General features: G+C 42.2%; 1 protein-coding gene across 3 annotated transcripts in view; it reads left to right on the top strand.

Moving 5' to 3' along the window:
* zswim8 (zinc finger, SWIM-type containing 8) overlaps nucleotides 1–26,741 on the top strand; it is a 64,944-nt gene that overhangs the window by 27,139 nt on the left and 11,064 nt on the right. For all 3 annotated transcript variants that reach the window (XM_026189499.2, XM_080287703.1, XM_080287702.1), the window contains 12 exons: nucleotides 1,026–1,157; nucleotides 1,302–1,481; nucleotides 3,275–3,458; nucleotides 4,013–4,111; nucleotides 4,261–4,385; nucleotides 5,962–6,283; nucleotides 7,248–7,394; nucleotides 12,532–12,754; nucleotides 14,019–14,308; nucleotides 14,408–14,631; nucleotides 18,693–19,190; nucleotides 25,306–25,483. In XM_026189499.2, coding sequence (XP_026045284.2) covers nucleotides 1,026–1,157; nucleotides 1,302–1,481; nucleotides 3,275–3,458; nucleotides 4,013–4,111; nucleotides 4,261–4,385; nucleotides 5,962–6,283; nucleotides 7,248–7,394; nucleotides 12,532–12,754; nucleotides 14,019–14,308; nucleotides 14,408–14,631; nucleotides 18,693–19,190; nucleotides 25,306–25,483 — 2,602 coding nt within the window. The remainder of the gene's footprint in view (nucleotides 1–1,025; nucleotides 1,158–1,301; nucleotides 1,482–3,274; nucleotides 3,459–4,012; nucleotides 4,112–4,260; nucleotides 4,386–5,961; nucleotides 6,284–7,247; nucleotides 7,395–12,531; nucleotides 12,755–14,018; nucleotides 14,309–14,407; nucleotides 14,632–18,692; nucleotides 19,191–25,305; nucleotides 25,484–26,741) is intronic.

The following is a 26,741-nucleotide window of genomic DNA, read 5'->3' as shown; positions in this document are numbered from 1 at the left end:
TCTGTCCAGAAGAGCGCAGTCCTGGGAACAGCTAAGATACTGCGCAGGACCCTCAAGCTCCCAGGCCTCTGGTAGAGGACCCGAGCTTGAAGGATAAACCGCCCGCAGGGGTGTGCTGGGTGTGTGTATATATATGTGTGTATGTGTATGTCTATATATATATATATATATATATATGTATATATATATATATATATATATATATATATATATATATATATATATATATATATGTATGTTATTGTTAATATACACATATATACATATATATATATTTGTGTATATTAACAATAACATACATACATATATATATATATATATATATATATATATATATATATATATATATATATACATACGTATATGTGTATGTATATATGTATGTTCTTCCTCTACACCCCCCCCCCCCCCCCCCCACACACACACACACACAATTTTTGCACATGTAGAGGAGCGTGTCAGGCTACATTTCACTGTGTGTATGCATGTGACAAATATAGAACCTAGAACCTTGAACATGTGGACATCGGGTCAGTTGGAGACGCAGTCGAAAGATTGCAGCGGTCCCAGATCAGATGTACACACTGGAACTCTTTCCCATGTTGCTGTCTGTGTTTATTGTGTTATGGTGTGTTGATATCTGTGCATTCCTGTATTATCCTTTTGTGTTACACATTTCGATGTTTCGGCAAGGTCTGTCATCTCGGTTGTGGGCAAAAGACCTGCAACTGACAAATAAAGGCTATCTCATCATCATCTCATCTCATAAAAATTAACTGCTATTTTTCATTAAATGGTAAAATGTCTCATGTTAAACATGATCTTTTGTCAATAAAATATGTGTTTGAAATTTCCAAATAACTGAAATTGTTCATAGTGGAAATTATGTGGGTGTTTCTTCATTACTGTGAGCTTCCTTAACATACACTAAAAACAGCTGGTAGTAGCTATGGTTATTGTTAATATATTCTCCAGGATTTCAGTGTAAGCTCCTCTAAAGGTCATCAATCTACTCTTCTGTACAGGTGCTGTTTGCATGTGCTGAAGCCCTCCATGCACATGGGTACAGTAACGAGGCATGCAGGCTGGCTGTGGAGCTGGCTAGAGACCTTTTGGCCAACCCTCCAGATTTGAAAGTGGAGCAGCCACAGACTAAGGTAGACACAGTCCCAGTGCCCATTACCCTGAAACACATTCTCCTATGTTAGATAGCTCATCTCATCCTCTGATACACTGTCTGCCTTCCAATCTCATCAATCATCATCCTAAAATTACTGTCATTGCCTGTTTGTTGGATTTAGGGAAAGAAGAGCAAGGTGTCAACCACCCGCCAGACACAGGTAGCCACTAAGACACTGTCAAAAGCTGCCTTCCTCCTGACAGTTCTCAGTGAGCGACTGGAACTCCATAATCTGGCCTTCAACACTGGCATGTTCTCACTGGAACTCCAGAGACCACCAGCATCTACCAAAGCTCTAGAGGTGTTATTCTCTCTCTCTCTCTCTTACTTACTCACAACACACACAAGTTGCTCCCAATGTGTTCATCAAAGTGTGAATATGTGTCAGTGTTGGATGGAAAGCACATTTTCGTTGAACAAAAATTTAAAATTAAAACTTAATGAAAGTGCTCCAGTAGAGTACAACAGTCCTATATGCAGCAGTTCATTTACCTTAGCCTTATTCTTTTATCTTGCACTTAACCTACAAAACATCTTAAAAGTTGAATGAATTGGCAGGTTGTAGAATTTGGTTTACAAGTGTTCAATGCAAAATATTGCAGTTTTCCCAAATTTGGGTTTGTTTGTTTTTTTTACATCAGGATGCAATAATACTCATAGTCATAATAAAATGATATCTGGTTGATAACTGCCAGAGATTGTAACATATAGGGTAATATATGGTCTGACAGACCTGCTCTGTCTGGCCACCTTGTTCGTGGAGTTGAATCAGTCTGTTAGAGAGGGTGCTCCTCTGGCAGCAGAGGGTAGTCAGGATTATAGGTGACAAATGACAGTGTTCAGTGACATCCTTTCTACCACAGCTTCAAACGTGCAGTCTGCAGCTACTTGACATTGCCAACCTTCTTGACATTATTCAGTCAGTTGGTGTCACCAGCTCCAGTGCCACGCCTCCAGCAGACCACAGCAAAATGTACTGCGCTCGCCACAACTTCGAAAATATTATTTTATTTGTCAATAATTATAATATAAGACATTGTACTGTTAATGTGATTTTAGTCATATACAGTATGCTTAACTGTGGGTAAAGAGAGAGAAATCATGGTTATGTAAAGTACTGAATCAAAGTGCCCAAAAGTTGATTGTGTTCATCTGGACGTAGCTTTTCAGTGGGAGAAACGTTTCGTCACTCATCCAAGTGACTTCTTCAGTCTCAGCTGACTGCAGGTTTCCAGCCTTATAAACAGCACATTTGCATAATAATTGAAACTAGCACCACTAGAATTCCCATCTCGCCCCTGTGGGCGGTTTATCCTTCAAGCTCGGGTCCTCTACCAGAGGCCTGGGAGCTTGAGGATCCTGCGCAGTATCTTAGCTGTTCCCAGGACTGCGCTCTTCTTGACAGAGATCTCCGATGTTGTTCCCGGGATCTGCTGGAGCCACTCGCCTAGCTTGGGAGTCACCGCACCGAGTACTCCAATTACCACGGGGACCACCGTTACCTTCACCCTCCACATCCTCTCGAGCTCTTCTCTGAGCCCTTGGTATTTCTCCAGCTTCTCGTGTTCCTTCTTCCTGATGTTGCTGTCATTCGGGACCACTACATCGATCACTACGGCCGTCTTCTTCTGTTTGTCTACCACCACTATGTCCGGTTGGTTAGCCACCACCATTTTGTCCGTCTGTATCTGGAAGTCCCACAGGATCTTAGCTCGGTCATTCTCCACCACCCTTGGGGGCATCTCCCATTTTGACCTCGGGACTTCCAGGTTATACTCAGCACAGATGTTCCTGTACACTATGCTACACCACTTGGTTATGGCGTTCCATGTATGCCCTGCCTGCTAGCATCTTTCACCCTGCTGTTATGTGCTTGATTGTGTCAGGGGCATCTTTACACAGCCTGCACCTGGGGTCTTGCCTGGTGTGATAGACCCCAGCCTCTATGGATCTTGTACTCAGAGCTTGTTTTGGGGAAAAATTCTCATCAACATTAGGACCAAATTAACTTACAAAGTTTAGCTTTTAAAACAAAAGGGATATATATTTATGTAAATGTATCATATGCATATTGTATGTGTCTGGACTAATCAGGTGAAGCTGGCCTACCAGGAGTCAGAGGTGGTTGCTCTGTTGAAGAAGATCCCTCTGGGTCTGATAGAGATGTCCGCCATCAGAGAGCGAGCAGAGCAGCTCCGGGATGGAAACTTTTGTGATTACAGACCTGTGCTACCTCTCATGTTGGCCAGCTTCATCTTCGATGTACTGTGTACCCCAGGTATGCACCGGTAATCTTTATTTTAATGGTGGTTTTCATGTGTTTCACTTGAAATAGTCAAAGCAATTCTAGTTTTCTTGTCATATGTGTTTAGGATGTAAACACAACCATGCCATTGTCTCATGGCTGCTTGCCCAAAGATCATCAGATATTTTCTTAAAAGTCTCAATCAAATCCTTATACTAAGGTTTTAGTTTTATTATATGTATTCAGCTTTTTTTGCTTTTATTTGACAGTTGCGATGGACACAGAAATGATGGGAAATTGTTAATCGCTTAAACAGGATTTTTAACTTGATTCAAATACAATAAAATAAAAATAAATAATACAAGACTAAAGAATTCTAAGTATTCTGTTAAATTGCCTTTAACTATGTAATATGAAAGTGAATATCTCTTGGCCACCAGCTTTATTTGTAGTGTACTGAACGTTGAAGCTTTGTGTTGAATGAATGAAGAAGCTCATATTGTCTTTTTTGGAACAGACTGAGGAATTTTAAGGGAGATTGACTGAATTTATGTCCCTTTCACTTTTCTCCATACTGTTTTGTGCAGTTGTGTCTCCAACGGGTTCCCGTCCACCAAGCCGCAACCGCAACAATGAGATGCCTGGAGATGAGGAGCTGGGTTTTGAGGCTGCTGTTGCTGCACTTGGTAAATTTATTCACCAATTGATTGGTTTCGTTCCTCTCAGTGTTTATCAGTATCTTCTTCTCCATCCTCACTACTTGTTTTCCTGCTCACTGTTTCTCACAAATGTTCAATTGTAACCTTTGTTTTGTGTCCACCCTCTGTGACTGCAGGTATGAAAACCACAGTCAGCGAGGCAGAGCATCCTCTGCTATGTGAAGGAACTAGACGAGTGAAGGGTGACCTGGCCCTGGCTCTCATGATCACCTATAAGGACGACCAGAGCAAGCTCAAGAAGGTAACAGCTACATTATAGTATTTCAGAACATGTACAGAAGATGTCCCGTCCAACCGCATATCAATTCTACACCTGTTACAGTCACAGAATTTGACTGTAACAGGCCAGTTTATTCATTTAATACATTTTTTTTAAAACAAAGAAAGAAAATAGTGCAAAGTAATTCATTGACCAGTAACTGGATGTAACTGGAAAAAACTATACTAATTAAAAGGTGAGTGGTTCGATCCCCAGCTCCTTCTGTCTGAACGTCCAAGTTTCCTTAGGCAAAATACTAATTGCTCAAATTGTGTAAAAAAGTGAGTGAGTACTTTTAAGCACGTAATACAGGCCTTTCACACAGGAGCTGCTCTCTGAAACACATTCATGTCTATTTCTTGCACAGTGAAGGAAAGCTTCACTTTGCTTGTCTGAGTCCGGTAAACACTGGCACAGGTTAACATGCATCTGGTTGGTTAACATCTGTCCTCTCTGTCCAAAATGTGAACATTGGCATCCTCGAAAGAGTGACCTTTATCCTTAAGATGCAGATGGACTGCTGAGTCTTGTCCTGTGGAGGTGGCTCTTCTGTGTTGTGCCATGCGCTTGTGAAGTGGCTGTTTGCTCTCTCCGATGTAGAGGTCTGGGCATTCCTCGCTGCACTGTACAGCATACACCACATTCTTAACAATGTGGTGTATGCTGTACAGTGCAGAGAGGACAGACGGTTTGAAAGAGGAGTGAAAGAAGCATCTATGTCCACTGTGAGCGACCATCTTTGAACAGAGGCGGGGGTTTACGACACCAACTCTCTGCCATCTTTAAAGAAGTCCAGACGCTTTTCTTTGCAAGCTCCTTTGACCCATGGAGGAGAGCTATAGATGGTCAGACAGTTGTGTTCTTACATTGAGTCTGATGTTTGATTACTTTGCTAACAAGTTTAACAGGATATTTCCATTCTCAGGTGTCTGATACCCTTCGACACTCATCAAAAGAATTTTCATCTCTTCTTTCTTTCTCTGATAATGATATTAGGCAATTAATTAGTACAAAGAATGTTAGATGTACATCTTTTTTGGGTACAATAACATTGGCTCAGGAGCTAGACCAGGTCACTGATCTAAATGGTGGTGGTTCAATCCCTGGCTCCCCTTAGTCTGCATGCCAAATATCCGGAGCAAGATATTAACCCCAAGTTGCTAATGGTAGTACTTAAATGGCAGACAGTGCTTGTGTGAATGGGTGAATCTGGCATGTTGTATAGAGCGCTTGTAGTACTCCAGAAAAGTAGAAAAGTGCTAAATAAGAATCAGTCCAGGCCATTACAAGGTTCTACTTGTATAAGGTAGGTAAGGATTTTCCTTGGAGTAAATTGTGACTATCACCAGATAATGTTCACACAACTAGATAGAAGTATGTAAAGATGTGCTTTAACCAAGCACATTGATTGAACGCACCCATCTAAGATTTTTCTGATTTCCACACTTTGGTATTTCATGTTGCTCATGTGGATTTCTGTTGTAGGGTGTAAGTGTAAGTGTTTTCTTACTCTCTGTATCAATGTGTTCTCTCTTTCCTGTCCACCCTCCATGCTCAGATATTGGATAAGCTATTGGACAGAGAGAGTCAGACCCACAAGCCCCAAACTCTAAGCTCCTTCTACTCAAGCAAGCCAGCAGCTGGCAGTCAGCGTAGTCCATCCAAACATACATCCTCCAGCCACAGTGGAGTGGGTGGGGCCACAGGAGTGGTCTCCAAACATGCTACGTCATCTTCCTCAGCATCTACTTTGGTGGCTTCATCCTCAAGCTCTTCCTCTGCTCTGACACTTGGCGGAGAGGGGGTGGCTCCTCAGGCTGATCTGAACCCAGTGCCAAATAACACAGCAGGGGAGAGTGCCGCTGAGACCAGGGAGCATGGTAAGAACCCCATTACCACGTCTCTTGGTTTCCACCTTTGTGTTCTTGTCATTCTCCAGGCACAAACATCCACTTGTTTTAGGTTTTTCCGCATGTTCACTATAACTATATTAAAAAAAAAAGTATAAAAGCTGTAAACAAGTGCTGCATGCATTTCACACACACACACACACACACACACACACACACACACACACACACACACACACACACAGACCAGTACATACTTACTTGTCTGTGTACGGTCAGAACCAGCAAACTCTTTCAGCAGTTAGGTCGCTGGTTGCTAGTCCACCACTGTTCCTTCCTTGGACCACTTCTGATAGGTTCTGACCACTGCAGACCAGGAACACCCCACAAGAGCTGCAGTTTTGGAGATGTTCTAACCCAGTCATCTTAGCATCATAATTTGGTCCTTGGCAAACTTAGAATAGAATGGAATAGAATAGCCCTTTGTCATTGTACATATACAACAAATCTGTGGGTGCTCCACCCGACTACTACCCAAGAAATATGGATAACAAAACAGTAATATAAATAACATAAACCATGGTATACATAACAAAGTCTAAATATGAATAACGGAACAGAAAGACTGAAATCTAAATAACAAAAGGAATAAAAAGCACACTGTATAATAAAGTGCACACAGTAAAAATGAGGCTGTGTAGTTACAAGGTGGCTTGAGTGTAGTACAAAAGACTTCAGTGGAGTTCAGTAGTGGCATTTGGATGTTGTACACAGTCAGGTTTGAGTTTCCTGAAGGATGAGTGTTACTCAGGACCATGTGTCAGAGTGAATGAGAGTGTGTGGTGGGGAATGGAGATCTGTGGCTGTTTGCTGTCCTAAACTTGCTAAAAACCTTTTTCTGCTTCTACCACATCAAAATGTTCAACTGCTCCCCGGCTGTGTGCGCGTGCATGTGTGTGTAAAGAGATCTCATGATCTGTCCTCGCTTTTTCAGATGGGCCTTCATCTTCAAGTGACCAGCAGAATGACATCGCTTCATTTAAGGAGGCCACAGTGCCCAGTCGGTTGGCACTGGGGGCACGCTGTGGATATAGTCAACGCTGCTGGGGCTCACCTGTACGGCAGAAGAAAAAACACACTGGTACAGTGTTACTAATATTAAGACTGCTATTATTATCTATACTTTTTTACGCCGAATACTGCTTTCATTTGTTCGGAAAAAATGTTGCTTTATGAGATGGGTACTTTTGATTATTGGCCTATTTAATATGTATAAGTGGTACTTTTTTCAGGCCTTAAACCTTACTGAAATACTCCACACTCTTATGTTATTTATATATGTGTGTGTATGTGTATATATATTAGGGGTGCAACGATACACAAAATTCACGGTTCGATACTTTGGTGTCACGGTTCGATATTTTTTCGATATAAAAAAAATGGTCATGCCTTTTTAATTTGTCATTTATTAAAATTATAAATATATATTTTAACTCAAAAGTACAGTTTTTAAATTTAATGTTGCTGAAACAACAAAATAATAAAAAAAAAATAAATCGATGATCGAGAAATCACTCATCTTTGGAAAAGAGAGTTTATTACAGAGAAATGGCTCTTTCCAAAATAAAAGCTATACTATCCGCTTCTTCTGGGCTATATTCTCAGCAGCATACTAAACATATCAGGTCCCCATAAGGAGAATCCTGTGCTAACGGCTGTCTAAATGACTCGGGTAAAGTTTGTAGCATGCGTGCTTGTTGTTTTTGTCTGCTTCCACTTGTCTTTGCACTAGGATGATGTCGGCATAAATGTGCAGTCATATTCGTTGTGTTCCCACTAGTGCTGTCAGCTAGGGCTGGGCCATATTATACCGTTCACGGTAATACCGGTATAATGTTAGGCAACGATAGGAAAATGAAATATCGCGATAGAATATGAGTAAAACGCGCATGCGCAGTGCCTTTGTTTTCATACGCACATGGCCGATTGTTGAGTGAAACAGATGAACCAGAATTGGTTTGTAAAAATGGTGCAACTTCAGTGATGTGGAACTGGTTTGGTGTTTGTCCATCAGATACACGACAAAGCACATTTTTTTGCAGAACATACAAGCGGCCGTCATTATTGTCGTATTTGTCGGACTAAGATGCTCTTAAATCTGGGAGTAATCTGGGTCCTAAACTCCGTATTCTTCAGGTCAAACAACACTGCAGCATCACTGAGAGTTAAAAACTGTCTAAATTCTTTCATCTTTAATAAAACGATCAGCATTGCTGCTTTACCAGGTGTAACTATGAAGTTTAACTTCCAGGCATCCATGAAAACAAAATGTATTACATTTAACGGAGTTAGAAGTTAGCAGGAAGCTAGCGGAAGTTAGCTCGCTAGTTTCGCTAGTTACCTAAGCATGATATTGCATGTTCTGACTGATATTTCTGAAAAAAATCAAACGTACAGCTCTGTTATCACTTCCAACATAAATGAAGACAGGAAACTAAACAGCAGTGACGTTTGTAGGGTTACTGAAGTTGGGCTAGCTGGTATATAATGATGTGCTACGTGATCGCTAGCGACACAGCTATGTTAGCATAACATAAACAGTGAAGCTGGAGGACGAACACTAACGCTTTTCCACTTATAAAAGTTAACGTGAAGGTTCCTCATGGTTAGAGACAAATGCAATCGCATGGCAGGATGCTGTAAACGGACCAAACTTCAGTCAGGAGAACAACTGAGATAATCCATCCACAATACGAGGTCAGTCATTAATATACTGCAACAACATGGGAATAGAGCAGCTGCCAGAGAATTCAACATTAATGAATCAATGGTACAAAAGTGGAGGAAGCAAGAAGAATGAGTTTAATAAAGTTTGATTTATCTGACTGCTTTGTTTCGCTTAATGTTTCACTGCTACACCTCTTTCCGGGATGCGTACAAAGCCCAATCCGGAGGGCGGTGCACTGTTGGACGGACCAATCGGAGTCTGCGCTGCGGGACTGTTTTGATCACGCGGACTGGGAAATGTTTCACGTGGCTGCTAGGGACATTGATGAATACACAGACTCAGTCTGCGGATTTATCAGGAAATGCGTGGAAGATGTCGTCCCATCCAGAACAGTTAAATCCTTCCCAAATCAAAAACCCTGGATTAACAGAGATGTTCGCGCGGCACTGGCGGCACGGAACACCGCTTTTGCCTCCGCGAACACATCGGACTACAAACACGCACATTACCAACTCCGGAAGACGATCAAAGCAGCCAAACGTGAGTACAGGGACAGGGTGGAGCAACAGTTTGACAACCCTCGGAGTATGTGGCAGGGACTAAACACGATCACAGACTTTAGAGGGAAAACCAGCACACCGCAGACCACGGCCTCTCTGTGTGAGGATCTAAACGTATTCTACGCTAGATTCGACACAGCGAACACCATGAGACCGGACAGTGTGCGCACCGCGGATGACGTCAGTGCGCACACTGTGTCTGAGGAGGATGTGCGGAGGTGCTTCAGGAAGGTGAACGCACGCAAAGCTACTGGTCCGGACGGGATTCCCGGCCGCGTCCTCAAGTCATGCGCGGCTCAGCTGGCTGGAGTGTTCACGCACATCTTCAACCTTTCCCTCTCTCTGTCTGTAGTCCCAGCCTGCTTCAAAATGGCCACCATCGTCCCTGTACCCAAATCCTCCACCATCTCCTCATTGAACGACTGGCGACCTGTAGCCCTGACCCCCATCGTAAGCAAATGCTTCGAGAAGCTGGTCAGGGACTTCATCTGCTCTGCACTACCCGACTCACTGGACCCTCTACAGTTCGCATACCGCCACAACAGGTCCACTGATGATGCCATAGCCCTGACACTACACACTGCCCTGTCACACCTGGAGAAGAGAGACACGTATGTGAGGATGCTGTTTGTAGATTACAGCTCAGCATTCAATACCATCGTTCCCTCGAAGCTGGACAGGAAACTGCAGGATCTAGGACTGAGCAGCTCCCTCTGCAGCTGGATCCTTAGCTTCCTGTCTGACAGACGCCAAGTGGTCAGACTGGGCAGCATCACCTCATCCCCCGTCACACTGAACACTGGTGCTCCACAGGGGTGTGTACTGAGCCCTCTCCTGTACTCACTCTACACCTACGACTGCACAGCCACTAACAACTCCAACATCATTGTGAAGTTTGCGGACGACACTACAGTGGTGGGTCTTATCACCAATGGTGATGAGACGGCTTACAGGGAGGAGGTCAGCGCCCTGACCCACTGGTGTCAAGACAACCATCTCACCCTCAACGTCGCAAAGACAAAGGAGTTGATAGTGGACTTCCGGAGGTGCAGAGAAGTACACACCCCCATCACCATCAACGGCGCTGCTGTGGAGAGAGTGAGCAGCTTCCGGTTCCTTGGCGTACACCTGGCTGAGGATCTTACGTGGTCAGTACACACAAACAAAACAGTGAAGAAGGCGCAGCAGCGCCTCTTCTTTCTCAGGAGACTGAAAAGATTCGGCATGAGCCCCCGCATCCTCAGGACCTTCTATCACTGTGCCATTGAGAGCATCCTCACTGGATGCATCACCACCTGGTATGGCAACAGCACCACCTACAACTGCAAAGCTCTCCAGCGAGTAGTGCGGTGCTCTGAACGGATAATTGGAGGTGAGCTTCCCTCCCTCCAAGACATCTACAGGAAGCGCTGCCTGAGGAAAGCGGGGAGGATCATCAAGGACTCCAGTCACCCCAGCCATAAACTGTTCAGACTACTTCCATCAGGAAGGAGGTTCTGCAGCATCCGGTCCCGTACCAGCAGACTGAGAGACAGCTTTTTCCATCAGGCCATCAGACTGCTGAACACTTCATAGACACCTCAGCTTCACTACTGGAACTTTAACATTATGCACTCCATACTGTACAGTAATGCCACTGTTTTGCACATGTCTCACTCTGTATATTTTATTTTATTTATTTTATATATTTTATTTATTGTTTACTCTATTTAATTTGTAAAATATGTGTACACACACACACACACACACGTAGAAAAATATTTAGTATACACATCCAGAAATGCATATACTATTATATATTGTACATATATTTATTAGTTTCAGATGTAGCCATTCTTGTATTTTGCTTGTTTACATTATTGTATTTTGCACAACTCTGTTGCTTGTGAAGCTCGCACACAAGAATTTCACTCACATGTGCTGTACCAATGTACCTGCACATGTGATGTGACAATAAAAGTGATTTGATTTGATTTTGATTTGAATGTGCCTTGTAGTCCTGTGCACCTTATGGTCCGAAAAATACGTACTGCACACTGCAGTTTAATGTTGCAAAGCACCTCTTTTTAACTTCAGTGGATATTATACATGGTTATGCTCAGGAAATGCCTTTTGGTTAAACTTTCAGCAAGGAATTTGCATTTGCACTGTTACATTTTTATAAAGCTTTAATGTACATAAAAACCAGCTTCTTGTTTAAGTGAAAATAAATGGAAGGTTGTCTTTTTGCGCTAGTAATGTTGTGGAGTTGTCTCGCATCAATTATATCGTCAGTTATATCGTTATCGCAAATTTTCAAATATATATCGTGATAAATATTTTTGGCCATATTGCCCTGCTCTACTGTCAGCGTTTAATCTCATTAAAATGACATTAACACCACAACGCGGCAAATCTCCATTAACGAGCTACCGCGGATCGCCCCGTGCGTGGGGCTGGACGGCATCAACACGTTAACAAGCTAACTGCGCTAACGCACTAGTTCCCATCAATTGAGCATTGCGTGGCACATCTGACATACTGTTTTACTTTAGTCCATGGCACGCTTACCATCAGGGTCATGCTTCACATGAAAACCAAGATAGTTCCAAACGCCAGATCTGAATGAGGGTGGGGGAGGTTTGGGTAGCGTTGAGGCAGTTGCCATGTTGCAACGAGCTTAGCTTCTGTCTTGCTAGCTTGCGCTGCGCTCAGTGGATCTGCGCTCGACAGTGCAGCCTAGGCGGAGTAGTCGAGCACAGATCCACTGAGCGCTCAACACAGACAGCATCGTCAGAAGAAAAGTTGATAAATAAATTAAAATTTTGTTCGATACATATGCGTACCGAACCGAAAGCACTGTATCGAACGGTTCAATATCGATACGAGTATCGTTGCACCCCTAATATATATGTATATGTATATGTGTATATATATGTATATGTATGTATATATTCATATGTGTATACATACACATCAAACAGGACTGGATGTTGATTTTTTTTCGACAGGTATGGCGAGTATTGATAGCAGTGCTCCAGAGACCACCTCAGACAGTTCTCCTACTCTCAGTCGGCGGCCAATGCGGAGCGGCTGGGCAGCAGCGTCTTGGGGGCGGGGTCAGGACAGCGACAGCATCAGTAGTTCATCATCTGATTCTTTAGGCTCCTCCTCCTCCAGTGGCTCTCGCAGAGCAGGAGGTGGGGCCAGAGCCAAGAGCACGGACACAAGCAGGTAAACTTACACATGTTTATATTGGGTGCATACTGAGTATGAGATGTATGCAAAAGATAACTAAAGCTTTGCATTTCTTTAGTTGAATCTCTGAAAAGCACCAATAAAATGATTCCCAACAAGCTATCAGGCAAAAACTCTGCATGTGTAGTCATGCTGGGCAGTGGGGGTGTTTTGTTTTGTTTTTGTTTTGTTTTGTTTTTTTGTTTCTTTGTTTGTTTATGTTTTTTTAATTGAGGAAAGTTGGTGCACAAAAGAAGATGTGGGAGGCCTAAAAAATATCTACAGAAGGATAATCCATAAGAAATAAGAAAAAGAGAGGTCCAGAAAGGACCTGACACAAGACCCGAGGGATGCATTTAGCCCTCCAGTTGGTCTATGTACTGTTCACTGAAACCTCATTAGAACTGGTCTTAGTGAGTTATGGTGGCTGTCAAGAAACCCAAATTTGACATTTTTGGATCAAATTATTATTAAATTCAATCCAGTTTTATTTATATAGTGCCAAATCACAGCAAAAGTTGACTCAAGGCACTTTATATTCTAAGGTAGACAGATAATACAGAGAAATGGATGTTCAGCTGCCTGCCAGTTAGAAATAAGGGGAGGAAGACTGGACAACATGTGGAGGAGAGTCAGAGATTAATAATAACTAATGATTAAACACAAGAAATGCCCAGTGCATCATGGGAAGCCCCCAGCAGCCTAGGCCTATTGCAGCATAACTAAAGGACTAAGGCTCACCTGATCCAGCCCTAACTATATGCTTTAGCAAAAAGGAAAGTTTTAAGTCTAATCTGAAAAGTAAACGCTCTTTTGAGGGTATGCGATAGTATGAGGTCTTTAAGATAATATTGGTCTCATATTATTCAAGACCTTGTATACGAGGAGAAGCATTTTAAATTTGATTCTGGATTGAATAGGGAGCCAATGAAGCCATAATTATGCTCTCTGTTTCTAATTCCTGTCAGTACTCTCACTACAGAATTTTGGATCAACTGTAAACTTTTCAGGGAGGGATAAACTAGTTCTTGAGTGTTATTGCGCAAATGCAAAACAGCAGTCTTACATATTTGTTTAATGTACACATTGATGGACCTAACGGGATCAAAAAACTCATACTGCCCGATAGATTTAATACTATTTAATACTACTACAAAATAAAATTAAAGAAGTAAAGAGCTTTGGTTACATAGTGGAAATCCACAGTTTGTGTATCTATTTTAATTAATATTAATTAATTTTTCATAAATTCTTTGTTTAGGTACAAAGGACGACGTCCTGAGTGTCATGCCCCCCATGTCCCCAATCAGCCCTCAGAAGCAGCAGCTCACTTTTACTTTGAACTGGCTAAGACTGTGCTGATCAAAGCTGGAGGAAACTCCTCCACCTCCATTTTCACTCAGCCCTCAGCCAGTGGGGGGCACCAAGGTCCACATAGAAACCTGCACCTATGTGCCTTTGAGATTGGCCTGTATGCTCTTGGCCTCCACAATTTCGTTTCACCTAACTGGTTGTCCAGGACCTATTCCTCCCACGTGTCCTGGATCACGGGTGAGCAGAAGTGTGGCTGAAGGAAAAAGATAATGGCCCACGTTTAATGGCCCACGTTAGTCACTTACTTTTCCTCCTGTGTCCTTTTTTTGTTTTCAGGCCAAGCCATGGAAATCGGCAGTGCTGCGCTCAACATTTTGGTGGAATGTTGGGATGGTCACCTGACCCCTCCAGAGGTGGCATCCCTTGCGGACCGAGCATCGCGAGCAAGGGACCCCAACATGGTTCGGGCAGCAGCAGAGCTGGCCTTGAGCTGCTTGCCTCATGCTCATGCCCTCAATCCTAATGAAATCCAAAGAGCTTTGGTGCAGTGTAAAGAGCAGGTACTATGGGAGGGGGTTTGCACAGTAACTTTCCACTAAAGGTTTAAGGCATGTCTAGTAAACAGACTGGCAAGATTATAAGTTAGACTCAGTGTTGGGTAAGTTACTTTAAAATAGTAACTTAGTTACATTACTAGTTACTTCTCTCAAAAGTAACTCAGTTACTTCAAGTTACTCGTTACTTTCAAAGTAACTAGTTACTAGGGAAAGTAACTTTGGTTTTACTCAGAATTCTCTTGTTAATGTGTTTCTTCCATAACTTTGCAGTCTTCTAGCTTGCTTACTTGCCACAAGTGCACTGTGCCACCTACCAATAGAAAGGAAAAGATAATGTGCATATTTCCACGAGAGAAATCCCACGCCTGGACCGTCATTGACTGCTGCCATGATTCTAGGCTACGTCACAGAGTCATGTGCGCCTTTTACATCCAACACAAAAACTGCAGTCGTGGTGCTTTTGATTGTACTCAGAACTCGGAAATTCTGCCTTCTGAATAGGAAGATGTAGGTAACACCAGACTGCAGATGAGCTGCATACAGGGCTGGACTGGGACAGAAAATTGGCCCGGACATTTTGACTAGAGACCGGCCCACCATTATAGGAAAAATCATAAAGACTTTGAATGAAAACAAACGCTGTTGTGACAGTGATGTTCACTGTTCTGATGGTATATATGCATCAATCTATCAATCGTTTGTTGTAAGATTCAGATAATTATTTTTTAAAAGTGAGACATTTTAAATGAGAATAAGAAAGAAAAGTATTTCCTTGTGCCCCCCTCTCCCTGTTAATGCCCTACCTGCCCCCTGGCAACACTTTGCTAGACCCGCCCCTGCACAGTTACCAGCTGTCAGCTACCTAAAAAAGGACCCTGGTGTTATTTGTCTCTCAGAAACAGTTCATAACTTCCCTTCAACTCATTCATGTCACCTAAAAGGTAAACCTGTTTCTCCATCACCTGTTCAGCTCTGATGATTCAGTAAGGACATCTCCTGGTTTCATCTTCATGTTTCCCTCTCACCAGATAACCAAACCATATCATGACCAGCAGCTTTACAGCTGTGGCTCCAGCAAACATCAGCTGATACTAGAAATTAATATTAAATAAATTCTAACAATAGCTGATCAAGCTTAAACGTGCTGCTGTTGTTTAGCGCGACATCCGCTGGTTTCCTCTTTCTGGCACAAAGTGAGCGATAAACAAACAAGAGAGAAAAGCCGATCAGCTGATCATTGATCAGTTTTCATGATTGAAGTAGAAACAGGAGAGGGAGGGGGGAGAATGAGAGAAGAAGAGGCAGCTGTGCAGCATAAACACAGAATAACTGCAGCTTTGTGCCTTTTTCATTGCAGCTGAATTACGGGACAAACTGTTCATTTTCACCTCAATAAGAAACGCGTAATATTTTCTCTGAATACCAGACGGGACGGTTGGCAACTCTAATAACTTATGAGCAAAATAAAGTGCAACATCATTAACATCATAGCACCACCCAGCTGTATAGAAACTCCGTCATGCTAGCTAGCACGCAGTACGGAAAAAGTCCGAATAACGAAAATAAACTCCACCTAAACTTGGTTCATATCTGACCCAGAGAGACTGCAGGTCATAACTTCTTACCTGAAGTTCAGTTCACACTTGGACCGGCGGCTGCCTCGGGTCTCTTTTCCTTCTGCGTCCCCTTTCCTTCATCCACCTGCTGGCCTCCACCACTTGCTAATGTTACTGAATCTGTGGAAGCTCCGCGATAGCCACCACACGAAGTAACGAGTAACGACCCTATCTAAATCCCAGTAACGACTAACGCGTTCCTGATTTTGGCATAATAACTAGTTACCGTGCTCGTTACCACAATAATAACGTAGTTACTGTAACGCGTTACTTAATAACGCATTAGTCCCAACACTGGTTAGACTGTTACTAATTCTAACTGTTATAACTTGTTTATTTTATTTAAAAGGGACAGATTATACTGATTAACATGACTAGAGATCCATAACTAGTTTAGACAATTATAGAATTGTTTTTTAACTTTAATTTGATTTTCATTAATTGCATTGCATTAAGTGATTAGAAATTGCAACCATTTCTAGACCGCCATCTTTAGACCATTTAATGGTTTTTCTTTATTTTTTATTATTTTTCACATTTTCTTACATGTAATTCCTCCTTTGACTCCTTAGTCCATTTCTTCGTGGTTTTAATCTCAGACTTAGACGTTCTTTCTGTAAGTAGCTATAAGGTGAAGCAGACAGTGATCAGAGAGTCCATGAGCTGCACAGGGAACAGCACAGAGGGTGATCTAGTAGTTTAGCATCCCTGGTGGAACACTTAATCTGTTGTCTGCATTTTGGAAGTTCATGGGTGAGGTTTTCACTGTAAAAATCCCTAGAAATAATGCTCAGGCAAGATGTTTTTTCTCTCCTTGTTGGCTATCTGGTCAACAAGCTGATTTTGAGCCTCTGACACACAGGCTTGTGGTGGGATGTAAACACCGACCACAATGAATGAAGAGAATTCCCTCTGTAAATAAAAAGGTTTGTAGTTCATAAAGAAAGACTCCAGGTGAGGGCTACGTCACTTTCCTCAGAGTGTGACTGCACACTAGCCTTTACTGATTTAGAAGCAGATTCCACCACCTCTTGTTTTTCCTGAGAGCTCCACGCTTTAGTCCACTGGGAAAAAACCCCTGAAGTCTGGCATCCGAAGAGCAGAGGCAGAGGAGTTTTTTACAAGTTCACTCATTTTATTTGCCCGTGATCGGATGTTCACCAGGTGTATAGATGGGAGTGAGGCGTGCTGACATAGTTTGATGAGTCATCGTCAATGAAAACCAGGGGGAAAAAAATATAGACATGACTGTCCAATGTTTAAGAGTTCATCTCTGCAAAAGTGACAGGAGGATAGCAGCAAAAACACTGAGTACACTCACAGAAATCAGCAACGCTGATTTTTTTTTTTCCCTGGGGTGGCTGTAGCTGAGGAGGTGGAGCACATCATTGGCTGATGAAGTTGGTGGTTCCCTCAGTCTGCATTGCCAAATATTGTTGTGCATTGCCAAGTTGCTCTCTGAAGCATCCATCGGAGTATGAATGTGTGTGAATGTTGGTTTGAGAAAACAGTGTAGAAATAAGAAGCATATATCCCTGTACCCTTCAGAATTTATCCTGATCCTTCTATCAGTACTCATATCATCATTAAACACAAGTAAGCCAGTTCAACAGACAGGCATACGTGCCCATGCCATGTCATTCCCTCCACCAGTGAAAGAGTATGTTTTACCCTATGGGGTCATTAACTATTCCTTTCCTTTGCCATACTTCTTGTTTGCGGTCATTTTATCATGGTGGAGTGATGTGGTAGATGCTAAATGGACAGATTCTTATGCAGTACTTTTCTATTCTCTCAGAGCACTCAAAGCACTTTATCAGCAATATGATATGAACTGGATCGTGTCTATTGAACAAAAGGATGTCGTATTGTTTGATAGAAATGAAAGTTATCAAATATCAAAGTGAACAAATGATGTGGCAGGATTGTTTAACACTATGCAATATATTCAGTACTGGAATTTATATTCAATATTAATTGTAGCTAGGCTCAAAATGTTAATGCTAGCTTGTTAGCATTATGATTTCAAAAATCATTGCCTTCTGTTTTTGTTTACATTTTGCAATGTCCCAAATTTGTTTGTAGAGGTGCAATTCAAGTCAGTTTCAATGTTGTTTCCTTAGCAGTCAGTGATAATACATCTTTTTGGATTTATGTTGTGGTTTCTCTAATTATCAAAGTAACTATCAAATATAACCTGAAATTCAACAAAAAATGTTACTTCATGGTTTATGTGTCTTGTGATGTACTGTCAAATCCTGCACATAAAATATCTGGTGTGTGGGAATATCTGAGTTATGAGGAACATTACTGTGAAAGTGGCTTATGGCACACTGCCATAACCTTAAACCAAAGCAGCAATATTACATAGCCCATGTAAATTTAAATTTCATTCATTAAACGTTTTGCTTCCTCATCTCACTTCCTCTCTGTCCTGTTTTCCTCTAGGATAATGTCATGCTGGAGAAGGCCTGCATGGCAGTAGAGGAAGCAGCTAAGGGTGGAGGTGTCTACCCCGAGGTTCTGTTTGAGGTGGCTCACCAGTGGTACTGGTTGTATGAGCAGTCAGTAGGTGGAGGATCAAGCCAACAACGGGAAACATCCGGCCGATGTGGGGCAAACGGCGGTTCGGGCAGGAGGCCCCCAGAGTCTAACTGTGGTGTTCTTGACAGTGGAGTCAACATGGAGTCTCCAGGGGTAGCAACAGTCACAGCTTCCGTCACTGCAGCCGCTGTCGTACCAGTTATCTCTGTAGGGTCCACCATTTACCAATCCCACGCTATGCCTGGCCAGGCTATGGCTCACCCCCACACCCCGGGCCTCCACCCATACACCACTATCCAGGCCCATCTCCCCACCGTCTGCACGCCCCAATTCCTAGGGCACCCTCTGCAGCATGTCCCCCGGCCCACCGTCTTCCCTGTGTCTGGGGCTGCATATCCACAGGTCAGAGCACAAGTACATTTTGGATCATTTTAGATAGTTTTGACTCAACTATGTTTTTCATTGTCTTTAAAGTCTTTTATATTCTTCTCTAAAAATATTTTATTGCAAGCGGTTAAATTCAAAGGGAACACCCCATAAAGTAAGAAAACGCAAAATAATGGCAAGCTGAAAGACATTGCTACACTTGAACTGAAAAACAAAAACCAGGATGAGAACAAATTGACACACTGAAGAAATATAGCAGATAGACAGACATACACATACATACTTTTTTCAGGAGTGTTTCCTGGTACTGTTCCAGAAATATCAAATATGGTTTGTTTTGACCCCTATATTTTTTTTCTCCTCCCCTTTTGTGAGTGTGGACGCTTCATCTCTTTGCTCTTTAATGCTTTGCTTCTTTTATTGATTTTATTGATTTTTATGCTGATTTTTTCCCTTTTTTCCTTATGAGCTTACCTGCGATAGCTTCTGGACACTCATAGATCATTAGGACTAAAGTGTTCTTAACAGAAACAGCAACATTTTTATAGTTACCTTATCCTCAGCGCTCCGTGTGTCTGTGGCCTAGACACAGCTGAAGCCTGATTACAGCGTCTGGGCACCGAGCAGCCTCAATAGCCTGGAAAGGGGCTAACCGCTAGGCTAACTAGCAACAAGATGCCTTCCCTCTCCACAGATGACTACCACAGCCTCCTGCAGAAGATTGCAGTACTGGAGACAAAAATTCATCGCTTAGAAGTAAACGTGGAGGTAAATGGACTGTGTGGAAATGAAACAACCTTGCCTTTGATTCAAAACAATGGCGATGAGCAAGCTAGTACACAGCTAAGGAGCACAGATAACATGACCAAGAAAGTAGACTCTGTGCATTATTATAAATCCTCAAGTAATAATCCCCCCTTGGACTGTCTTGGTGCAAAACCAAGACATAAATCATGTCTCCTGGAATGGGGAGGACGTACCACAGGCAGGGCACAGCGAGCTGAAATCTCTGAAACCGACTGGCTTTCACTTCCTACGAGACAGAGAAGCTCTTCTACCCCTGTATACGGGAGGAAACAGGACTGGACAACCGTGAATAGGAAGAATAACAACAAACCTCCAAAACAACTGAATGTGAAACTGCAGAACAGATTTGCTCCACTATCAAAGGACCCTGGATCTATATCGGACAACCATCCATCTAAAAGCAGCGAAGTAAGGTCTGAAAATCTGTTGAATAGCAAAAGACCACAGGGAAAGCTAAAGGCTAGGCCTGAAACTCTGATTGTGGGTGACTCTGCCGTAAAGGATGTACAAAGGATGTGCGGTAAGAACACTAAAGTCCTCTGCTTTCCTAAGGATATGGTCAACAACCTGAAGGAGAGAATTCTTCAAATTGCAGATGAATATCCAACTGTGACAAACATTGTTCTGCATACAGGGTCAAACGATGTGTCCAAACAACAGTCGGAGGTTCTGAAACGGGACTTTATTGGATTATTAAATACTGTAAACTCTCTGAATGCAGCTGTATTCATCAGTGGACCTGTACCGCCGGTCAGAGGAGGAGACGAGAGATTCAGCAGGTTGTTTACACTGAATAAATGGCTTATATCAGCATGTGCTGACCACTCAGTGCATTTTATCGACAACTTTAATATTTTTTGGGAACGCAGGCATCTGTTTAAAGCAAATGGATTTAATTTTAACAAGTCAGGGGTGAAACTGTTCACCTCCAACTTGTTTTATTCCATACGTCATCCATCTGTGCTTGGTGCCAAGGCTGAGATAAACGAGGAGTTATCTCATAAAGAGGAACAAACAGTACTCCAAGAACAGACAAAGCCCAGCAGAAACCTTGAGGAGGAGCTCCATTTGCCCCCACCCAGGAAGAGCCTCAGAAAGGAGAGACATCTAAGGCAAGAAGAGGGGTCCCTATTTGCCTCCAACTCTCTCAACAACACCAACGACCAGGACAAGGGACCACGACCTTCCCCAGTCCCCCAAACCCCTGACAGGCCATCACCCTCCTCCCCCTCCCTTTCTCCCTCCTCCCCACACCTGAAATTCACTGAGGAGATGATGGAGCGGGTCAATGCTGGGCTCAGATCTACCCCCGTCCCAATCCCTTTTTGTCCCCCATAAACCCCCCACCAGAGCGGCCAAAGGTTCGCCATCGAGCCCCACCCTCAACAGAGCAATCGAAGTCACATTGCCCAGCCTCGCCCCCCTTAGTTCCTCTTCATGCCCTGTCTCCGCAGTCTGATGTGTGATGTGTGGAGGGTCCGGGCTGTGAGGATTATGGCAGTGGTGACTTTTCCCAGGAGAAGCTGGGACCCTGTTTACTAGAAGGTTTTAAAATTTCTGTACTTTTAGGTGACAGGAGACATGTGGCCTGGTCAAAACACAGAGAGCTGCACTCTAAAAGATCTTTAAACATAGTAAACATACCTTGTGTGCCACAGACTGCTCCCAAACACGAGGGGACAAGTAATACCTCTAAAACACTTAAGTTGGCTTTATTAAACGTTAGATCTTTAGCTGGGAAAACATTTTTAATTAATGATTTAATCACTGAGCACAGCCTTGATTTTATGTTTTTAACTGAAACTTGGTTGGACCAAAGTAACAGTGTAGCTGTTCTCATCGAGACGACCCCTCCTAACTACAGTTTTATCAGTGAGGCCAGGGTGAGCAGGAGAGGAGGAGGGGTTGCTGTCTTATTTAATGAATCATTTCAATGTAAGCAGCTATCTCCTGGAAGTTTTCAGTCTTTTGAATATGTGGCTTTACAGCTGAAGGCCCCATCCAAAGTTGTGTTTCTTAATGTTTACAGGCCTCCCACATACTGCACAGACTTTTTTTAATGACCTCAGTGAACTGCTGTCTGTGATCTGTGTTGATTTTGACTGTGTAATTATTGCTGGGGATTTTAACATTCATGTGGACAACCCTCAGGACAAAGGGACTAAAGACCTGAGTAACACTCTGGGCAACTTTGGGCTGACTCAGCATGTAACAGAGGCCACACATAATAGAGGACACACTCTTGACCTACTGATCTCCAAAGGCCTGAGCATTTCAAAGGTTACTGTGTCTGATGTGGGCGTGTCTGATCATTACTGTGTTTTCTTTGAAAGTAAAATCTCAGCCCACACAAATATATCAACAACAGTGATCACAAAACGGTGTATAACTGAACACAGTAGTGCAATTTTTAACCAGGTCTTCCCATTAACACCTCACCTGTCCAGAGGGTCAGTCAATGAGCTCGTCAATAGCTTTAATGCAAAAATGTTAAATGTAATGGACACTATTGCTCCCATTAAGGTGAAGGTTATCTCTGGAAGGAAAAAGTCTCCATGGAGAAACTCCACACTGGTGAAAAATGAAAAAAGAGAGTGTAGGAAAGCTGAGCGCAGATGGAGAAAAACAAATCTCCAGGTTCATTATGACATTTATAAAGAGAAACTTCACAATTATAATTTACAACTGAGGAATGCAAGGAGGTCCTACTTCTCTGACATCATCACTAAAAACAGCCATAATGCTCGGGTCTTATTTTCTACAGTCGACAGGCTAACAAACCCTCCTGTGTCAGTGGCAGCTGAACTTCATTCGACCATGGCCTGCAATGACTTTGCCAAATTCTTCACAGAAAAAATCCAAAAAATTAAACAAGCAATTGGTACATCAACAGCAGATCCAGGATATGTACTGTGTCCACCAAAAAACTGTTTAAACACCATGAAACAGTTTCAACCTATTAACAGCAAAGACCTGGAGGACATCTTAGGTCAGCTGAACTCCTCCTCCTGCTGTTTAGATGTCCTGCCAACAAGTTTTTTCAAAAAGGTCTCAAAGACTTTAGAGTCAACTTTTCTTTATTTCAGGTGTGTTTCCAGAATCACTAAAAACTGCTGTAATCAAACCTATACTGAAAAAGAACAATCTTGACAAGACAGAAATGAACAACTACAGGCCGATCTCAAATCTCCCATTTTTAAGTAAGATCATTGAAAAAGCAGTTTCTCAACAGCTCAGTTACTTCTTAAAACAGAATAATTGCTACGATGCCTTCCAGTTAGGTTTTAGACAGAACCACAGCACTGAAACCGCTCTGACCAAAGTGTTTAATGACATATGTCTGAATACAGACAGTGGAAAAATGTCAGTCCTAGTTTTACTGGATCTCAGTGCAGCATTTGATACAGTTGACCACAACATATTACTCAAACGACTGGAGAACTGGACAGGTCTTTCAGGAACTGTACTAAACTGGTTCAAAACATACTTAGAAAACAGGAAATACTTTGTATCAATAGGTAACTTCACATCTGAGCAGACAAGTATCACATGTGGAGTTCCCCAAGGTTCCATCTTGGGACCCCTTCTGTTTAACATCTACATGCTCCCACTGGCACAGATTATAAACAACAACAAAATAAACTATCACAGCTATGCAGATGACACACAAATATATATCACAATGTCACCAGGAGACCGAGGCCCTGTACAGGCTCTTGGTAAATGCATTGAGGAAATCAATGACTGGTTGTGCCACAATTTTCTCCAGCTAAACAAAAACAAAACTGAGGTAATAGTCTTTGGCGCCAAAGAAAAACGATTACAGGTCACCAGAGAACTTCAATCTATACATCTAAAAACCACAAACCAGGCGAGAAAATTGGGTGTAGTGATGGATGCAGACCTAAACTTAGAAAAACACATTAAGACAATAACAAAATCAGCTTACTATCACCTCAAGAATATTTCAAGGATAAAAGATCTGATGTCTCAACAGGACCTGGAAAAACTAGTCCATGCATTCATCTTTAGTAGGCTTGATTACTGTAACAGCATCTTTACAGGTCTACCTAAAAAATCAGTCAGACAACTACAGCTCATTCAGAACTCTGCTGCTCGAGTCCTCACTAAGACCAAAAAAGTGGACCACATCAGTCCAGCTCTGAGGTCTTTACACTGGCTGCCTGTCCGTCAGAGGATAGACTTTAAAGTTCTGATGCTGGTCTATAAAGCTCTGAATGGTTTAGGACCAAAATACATCAATGACCTCCTGACCCAGTATGAACCTTCCAGATCCCTCAGGTCATCTGGATCCGGTCTTTTATCAGTTCCCAGAGTCAGAACCAGACACGGAGAAGCTGCATTCAGCTTCTATGCTCCTTATATCTGGAACAAACTCCCAGAAAGCCTCAGATCAGCTGAAACACTTAGTTTATTTAAATCCAGGTTGAAGACTCACCTGTTCTCAGCTGCATTTGAATAAAGCACCAAATCCACACTTTTAAGCTTAAATTTCAAAACTTACATTTAACTACTGATTTTATCTACTGTTCTGATTTTATCTGTTTTGATTTTATATACTGTTTTGTTTGTTTGTTTGTTTGTTTGTTTGTTTGTTAATTAGTTAGTTTATTTGCTTGTTTTAATCAATTTTAAATCATGCTTTTTATTTGTTCTTGTTTCTAATGTCTCTGTAAAGCACTTTGAATCACCTTGTTGTTGAATTGTGCTATACAAATAAACTTGCCTTGCCTTGCATTGCCTATATATTTAATGTAAGGCAAATTAAATTACATGACAATGACAAACAAACGCACGCGCACACACACACACAAAGAAAAAAGAAGCACAACGCGAATGATCTCATAGCCAGTAACTTTTTGGATTACGCGTTGTTAGTTTTTTCTTTTATTGCTTACTTTGTTAAGTTGTTTGGCTCCTTGGTAAAGAGATGAGGGCTACTTCAATACTTTTGCACATTACTTTACATGCGAGATCTTCAAACTTGCCTAACAGTTTCATAATTATAGATACTGACGGCTTTTATAGCAACTGGAAAAGCTTGTACAGCTCCTCAGGATCCTAATGTCAGACAAAGAGACGGTTCTTATATCCAGTGCTGTTTATGAATAAGTGTGTGTGCGTATCACAAATGTTTTCACAACTATTAGTAGTAGTATTGGTTTTTTTTCATATGTGCATCTCATTAATTCCTAGTTTTTATTGTCTTGTACAGCACAGTGACTACATTTTGTGAAAATTTCTCTATAGACTGTTCATAATAATATGCAAATAAACTTGCATGTTTGCTTAACTGCTTCAGGGAATGCACCCAGCATTCATTGGTGCCCAGTATCCATTCTCAGTGGCCACTGGCCCCCAGCCATCAATGGCAGCCACGGCTGTCGCCTTCCCTGGTGTTCCTGTACCGTCCATGACTCAAATTGCTGTCCACCCCTACCACACTGAGGCTGGTCTGCCACTCAGCACCACTGTAGCAGGTCGGGACTACTTTGTGTTTAAGATCGGCAGTTGCTAATTCTTCTGAATTAAAACTTTTTTTTGCTGGTAATTGTTACATTGTTACATGGACGAGTTTGCATACAGTTGAGGTCAGAAGTTTACATACACTCATCAGAAGCATGAATGTCAAGGTTAATTTGGGACTTTTAATAATTTCTTTGAACCGCTCTTTTTTAGCTTGTCCGTGTGGACAGTTACAAATTCAGTCAGAGGGCCTCTTTCTTGGTTCCCCCTGTCTTGGTCCATGGCAATGTCTTCTTCTAGACCTTGGTGAAGCAACTGAATAACGTGTTTGAACTGATTATCTTAGAATCTGCAGTTGTTTAGAAATAGCTCCAAAGGACTTTCAAAGTTCCTTATTCTCTTTCTTAGTTTAACTGAGTTCTTTGGACTGTTCAGACTGATCCTTTTTATGGTAGAAAGTACCCGTTGTAGTGAACTGCAATCGCAGAACCTTCAGCACCACGTATTAAACAACTTGACTATATGTATGTATTTGAGCATAAATGTATATTTTTGACCATATGTGAATTGGAGAAAACCTAAAATAAACGTAAACCTTTGGGGGTTTTTAAAGCCACTGAAGGTACAGTGGGGCAAAAAAGTATTTAGTCAGCCACCGATTGTGCAAGTTCCCCCACTTAAAATGATGACAGAGGTCAGTAATTTGCACCAGAGGTACACTTCAACTGTGAGAGACAGAATGTGAAAAAAAAATCCATGAATCCACATGGTAGGATTTGTAAAGAATTTATTGGTAAATCAGGGTGGAAAATAAGTATTTGGTCAATAACAAAAATACAACTCAATACTTTGTAACATAACCTTTGTTGGCAATAACAGAGGTCAAACGTTTACTATAGGTCTTTACCAGGTTTGCACACACAGTAGCTGGTATTTTGGCCCATTCCTCCATGCAGATCTTCTCGAGAGCAGTGATGTTTTGGGGCTGTCGCCGAGCAACACGGACTTTCAACTCCCGCCACAGATTTTCTATGGGGTTGAGGTCTGGAGACTGGCTAGGCCACTCCAGGACTTTCAAATGCTTCTTACGGAGCCACTCCTTTGTTGCCCGGGCGGTGTGTTTTGGATCATTGTCATGTTGGAAGACCCAGCCTCGTTTCATCTTCAAAGTTCTCACTGATGGAAGGAGGTTTTGGCTCAAAATCTCACGATACATGGCCCCATTCATTCTGTCCTTAACACGGATCAGTCGTCCTGTCCCCTTGGCAGAAA

The sequence above is a fragment of the Astatotilapia calliptera genome, chromosome 13, assembly GCF_964374335.1.
Source record: "Astatotilapia calliptera chromosome 13, fAstCal68.1, whole genome shotgun sequence".
Taxonomy (NCBI): domain Eukaryota; kingdom Metazoa; phylum Chordata; class Actinopteri; order Cichliformes; family Cichlidae; genus Astatotilapia; species Astatotilapia calliptera.
This window is presented reverse-complemented; position numbering and strand designations above follow the sequence as displayed.